A 6,000-nucleotide genomic window follows, 5' to 3' on the forward strand; every position below is an offset into this window, starting at 1 on the left:
TCCCCAACCAGTGCTTAAAAACACATCTTGCTTATCTCGACCGCTGAACAGTTAACGCTCCCATCAGCTATGAATCCCAGCGCTCTGGAAGGTTGACGTTCCCTACACTGTCCTGGCTGGGTGAATATGTTGGCACATTCTATTACAATGTGCACAGCCGACTCTGGACTTTCGCGGCTGCAGACACATGCCTCTATGAACCAATGTGAAGTATACCTGCCGAGTGCCTCTGGAACGGAATCTTCAAGTCTGAGCTGGTTAAATCTTGTCACGTGCTGCAGGTTCTGATTGAGGGTTATTGCTGTTGGCTCGTTGTTGCTTGCTAAGGTTGAAAACTGGGCGTGTTGGTATGGCATAGTAGACGTTGGATTGCGCAAGATTTTGACGGGACACACACACACACACAAAAAAAAAAACATACACAGCAGAGCGTTCTGCTGTGTGTCCCGTCAAGATGTTGCGCAATCCAACGTCTCGTCTGACCCACCAGCACTGTACGCTGCGCGGTTGACGTACTTTAGGTTCTGATCGAGGGTTTTCGGTGTTGGGCCCGCCCTATACACTGATCCAGCAGCCCTCGGTTCGCTGCTGTCGCGTGCCAGAGATGGGCGGGCCCCTGCGGCAGCTGTACATCATCCTCTGGAAGGACGTGTACGTGAAGCAGATGAGGCGTCACGTGGTGTGGACCCTGCTCGAGCTGGCGTTCACCGCCGTCTCCATGTACGGCATCGGCAAGGACGGTCTCGAGGTGAGGTTCGGGAACCCCGTGCTGGAGGAGGTGTTCCCGCGCGAACAGCCGCTCCAGCTGTGGAACCTCTCCGTCGCCAGGATACTCTACACGCCGGACGTGCCGCTGCTCGCCGAGGTGAGCGCGCGTGCGTAGATGTCAAGCCGGCTCCAATTAAAAGAGGGACGCTGAAGACAAGTGCTTAATCAGTTTAGACCAATGATGTATTTTTTCAACGCTCTCGTTCATTTCGCGGTAAGTGTTGTATAATGCGTCCCGCGGTCATCTACCGCGCCATTAGATTAGATGGCATTTGGTGTGCGAGTGCTAGATGACGGCGGCTGCATATGGCGCGGCCGCGCGGGCGCTATCTCGAAAGCAATCTGCGATGGGGACAGAGTCTAGGTACGCCGAGGGCTGACATGTTCGCGTGCGCTGTGTGCTCACCGCTTAGTTTGTGCTGAAGCGAGAGGCTTACGGCGTGAGTGAACGCATTCATGCGACGGACAACAATCCTGTCTATGATACGAAACGGGACGTCAATGAGATATGTGAAAAAAAGAAATGGGGAATAAAATTACGTGCCACCATTGAATACTGCCGCACTATTTCACGCCAGCGTTTTGTAAGCGAGTGTCCGCGGTCGTCGAGTGAGATGTGTTCAATTTTGCCTGTGCGAGCGTGACACCATGCTTGTTAATTTAGTTAGTAAGCGAATGTTTACAAGTTTGTACGGTCGATAAAGCCACTAACATTACTTCGTATAGCTGTCTACTAGATTGCTATCGCGATCGATGCTTCGCCTTTCGGGAAAAACTGCGACTATTTTGGTGTTGAATTAAGGGCATTGTAGAAGGGGTTTCCGAATTTGCGCTACACGCTTCTCCTGCCACCAAATCGTACTTATGCCGTCTATAATTCCCTTAGTCTGAAGCGCATTCTTGGTTAAGCTAGCGCTTTGAACTAATCTTTTTTGCCGATAGCGACTGACGAATGGATTTGTTTTCCTGGCCACATAGTAAAGGAACGTAACAATTCCAAGTTTTGGCAATTCATCATGAGCCTATATTCATGTCCACTGCAGGATGAAGGCATCTCCCTGCGATCTCCAATTACCCCTGTCTTGCGCTAACTGATTCCAACTTGCGCTTGCAGATTTCCTAACTTTATCATCCCATCTGGTTTTCTGCCGACCTCGACTGCGCTTTCCTTCTCTTGGTATCCATTCTGTAGCCCTAATGGTCCATCGGTTATCCATCCTACGCATTACATGGCCTGCCCAGCTCCATTTCTTCCGCTTAATGTCAACTAGAATATCGGCTATCCCCGTTTGTTCTCTGATATACATCGCTCTCTTCCTGTCTCTTAACGTTAGGCCTAACATTTTTTTGTTCTATCGCTCTTTGTGCGGTCCTTAACTTGTTCTCGAGCTTCTTTGTTAACCTCCAAGTTTCTGCCCTATATGTTAGCACCGGTAGAATGCAATGATTGTACACTTTTCTTTTCAATGACAGTGGTAAGCTCCCAGTCAAGATTTGGCAATGCCTACTGTATGCACTCCAACCCAATTTTATTCTTCTATAAATTTCTTTCTCATGATCAGGGTCCCCTGTGAGTAATTGACCTAGATAAACGTAGTCCTTTACAGACTCTAGAGGCTGACTGGCGATCCTGAATTCTTGTTCCCTTGCCAGGCTCTTGAACATTGTTTGCCTTCTGTTTTGCCAATTACTAACAAACAATTTTGGTTGTTCAATTGTATTTTGATTGATTTATTTTTACCTTTTCCTTGCATTGTCTGTATTGGTTGTAGGTGCAATCGCTGTGCTTACAGTTCACTGCATTGCACTAGCTGTAACCACTTTAGTGTTTCTGGCTTTCTCCTAAGTAGGCTCCCCCCTTAGGTAATACCTCAACAGGGGCCTTTGAAAACGGTTAATAAATGATAATGACTGATGCAGCACAACTTGTACTCGTTTTTCTGTTTAATATGTCCCTTTATTGCGGGGACGAGAAAGTGCACTTGTCGCGTGTCTTTTCCTGTCGAGAATCTGTCTCATGTCCAGGCTCGTGTCCCTCAACTTGTCCGGGTTTTACTAATGCGGATGTACAAGCTCGCCCGAAACCTTTGCAACGATGCGCGCACTCTTTTGTTCAGGTCGAGAAATATTCGCAAGCTCCAGGCTTCCGGAGCTTCGCAAGTTACCACTGTCGCTGTGTCGCACTTAGTGACACAGGACATGCTACGGGTACTCCACTCGCTGTGGTCGCCGCAAAGCCGAAACTTGTGAAGGCTCTTCTCGAGAACCCCGGGTGTCGTATATGTTCGACATACAAACTGAGCTTTTGACCACTAACATCGCCGTTATCGCACAGGCCACTATCAAATAGGGGTGTGACCCGCCGTGGTTGCTTAGTGGTCATGGTGTTGAGCTGCTATAGACGTTTTCACGAGGGCGCTTCCGATGGTCTGGCGTGGAGAGTATGTGCCAGTGTTGCCCGTTCGGTCTGGACTGTGAGCTTGCCTTGCGCTTGCATTGCGGAGTGGTAGCTTTCCTTCGATGTTTCCGTTTATTTTTGTCACGAATGACTTACGCTCGTAAATAATGGCATATATACTCATCAAAAGGCTACAGGCCAGCACTGTGCAGTTTATGGGTGCACAAACAACCAGCGGAAAATAATGATTTTGGGGACTAAGTGTGTCCACAACACAGCACTCCGCGAGACCACTGCCGCGATGTGGTATGTTCACGCTTCCCGGTTTCCTGCATCACCTGGGGAGTTGGCATTTCAGTCTAATCTGAACCAATGCACACATCAGTAAAATAACGCATTTTGGTAAACTCTTTTCGGCACATTTCCCAATACGTTGCGAGAATTGTCAGCTCTTCGATGCAATATCTTCTCGTATGCAGTGGCAGAGGCTACATTTGTTATTCTTTCAAACACGACTTCATTCCAGTGCCTTATGCGGGGGTCACACGGCGCACTTTTGATCGTGATCGAGCCCGATATGGGCCAAATTTCTTCGTCGCGATTGGCTTCTTTGCTCAATCTGCGAAAGGGTCGCGGTCGCGGTCGCGGTCGAACAGTCTCGATCGCTATCAAAAGTGGCCGTGTGACACCGGTATAAGACAAATTGGAGCCCTCTGTGCGAGAACTAGTCGGCAAATACACTTCGCAACGATCTGGAAAAATCGTGTCATATGGAAGATGTGCGCAGACCCTGTGTCCACCAAAACATGGTCTCTGCGTTCACACGCACCCTGCGCGGCCCTGCCCATAAAGGTAATTAACTTCAACAATGTGGTACTGCATCGAGCTCACCCATCCTTGAGCGTTGTCTATGTGCTTGGGCAGCAAGAGAATGCAAAAACGAACATGTCAACCTCATCAGCGTGGCCTAGCGCCACTGCTAGAGTTCAGGAACCGTAATGCGCTAACTGTGCGTGGCGTAGAAACGCGCTAAATGAGCCCGCGCAAGTAAGAACGTAAAAAACGGTATTCGCATGGGTACGCGGACAATAGCATCATGCTTGCAAGAATAACAGTAACGAAAAAAATAATTATTCGCGCAGTCGATCAAGTGAACTACTTACGTGCGTGCAGAGACTGCTTCGCTGACCACTAAGCGCTTTTCACTCACGGTCAGTAGCGGTTTACAGTCATATGCATATGTATTTATTCGACAATTGTTAAAACTCGAGATTACTTTGAACATAGCACAGTGAGACGGTGCAAGGGAAACAAGGGAAAGAGCAGATATGGCCCTAACGCTGCAACATTATTGGCTTATTTCGCTTCAGAGATAGCGCACACGAAGAATTCTTGCCGTACGCGATATCTTCAATACAAACTTCGCGCACGATCTACGTTAAGGTACACCGTGAGCGAAGCTTGTTCCAAATTCAGACATTCGAAAGAAAAGCCGTTCCAGCTAGGTAAACAAACGTAAAAATTAGGTAAACAAATATATCTTTATAACAAGTCCTGTTATAATCCCTATTGGGATTGACAGTATGTATAAATAAATAAATACTAAAAATAAAAATCTAGCACCTGGGCTGTATCAGTTGCGCTGGCATCTGTGATCATTGTCGCGCGTCGGTTCGCTGCAGGTACCGCGCTGCTCGATCGCCGAGCTTATGCTTTGACATTTGGTTATAAGCACCCTGCACCGCACCAAATCCAATAAATTTTGCATGATTGAGCTATTCAGTTTCGTCGGAAGCGTATGGAGTAACCACCGCATATCTACCAACCAGTGACACGCTTCGTCGGGCCGCCGGCGCCTGGTTCTAAGCATTGCCCGACAGCTACGTACGCGCCTGCTTTCGCTAAATGAGGCAACCCTCAACCGCGAAACGTAATGGTGATCAGGTTCAATCAACGATACGGTCACATGTGCCCAGCAATAACAATGAAATATACCGCTGATTAGCACGCCAGGTTTCAACGAAGCAGAGGCGGCTGCTGCCGCTACCGACGACGAAACACCACATCCACTGGCTGGGCTTGCTGTTGCCATGGCACACTACACTGAGCGCTCATGCGAACACGTGAAACATGTAACAAGTCAAGCGGCACAAGACAAGCGAAGCGGAAGAAAACAATCGAAATAATGCGCGGCGGAGATCACACAACCGATATGCGGCCGGCCTGCTCTCGCAAGGCGCACAGTCCAAAATGGCGGCATAACATGTTCTGACGCTAGACGGCGCCCGTGTCGGCCAATGGCGCTGCTCAAACGTCGGTTTGTGAAAAGGTCTATAAGCACGAGTTCGCGGGATCAAATGCCGGCCAAGGCGGCCGAATTTGGATGGGGGCTAAATGCAAAAAAAAAAAAGAATGCCCGTGTACTTAGATTTAGATGCACTTTAAAGAACCCCAGGTGGTCCAAATTAACCCGGAGTCGCCCACTACGGCGTTCCTCATAGTCAGATGGTGGTTTTGGCATGTAAAACCTCATAATTGTTTTGTTGCGATAGCAACTATATGGACACTTCAAGCGAATTTTTGCCGTTGGCGTCGTCGTCGTCGCCGTGAGGTTCCGTATAAAGTCCAAGGGCGATAAAATAGTTGCCGCGCACCGTATGTGCCAGTGAAAATATTCGAAAAATATTCGCATCCAGTACGTGGATGCGAATATTTTTCGAATATTTGAAAACGTCAGCTCTGCCCAAGTACGCATAAAAGTGGAGCAAAAGTACGGTAAATTTTCTCCCCCGCGGGCATAGTAAAGATACAAAACACGAGAACCTGCGTAGTGG

General features: G+C 48.5%; 1 protein-coding gene across 3 annotated transcripts in view; it reads left to right on the forward strand.

Moving 5' to 3' along the window:
• The window catches only part of LOC119432831 (phospholipid-transporting ATPase ABCA1), a 94,300-nt gene that overhangs the window by 476 nt on the left and 87,824 nt on the right, over positions 1–6,000 (forward strand). For all 3 annotated transcript variants that reach the window (XM_049658610.1, XM_049658612.1, XM_049658611.1), the window contains exon 2: positions 572–865. In XM_049658610.1, coding sequence (XP_049514567.1) covers positions 605–865 — 261 coding nt within the window. In that variant the 5' untranslated portion in view covers positions 572–604. The remainder of the gene's footprint in view (positions 1–571; positions 866–6,000) is intronic.

The sequence above is a fragment of the Dermacentor silvarum genome, chromosome 11 (genome assembly GCF_013339745.2).
Source record: "Dermacentor silvarum isolate Dsil-2018 chromosome 11, BIME_Dsil_1.4, whole genome shotgun sequence".
NCBI lineage: Eukaryota > Metazoa > Arthropoda > Arachnida > Ixodida > Ixodidae > Dermacentor > Dermacentor silvarum.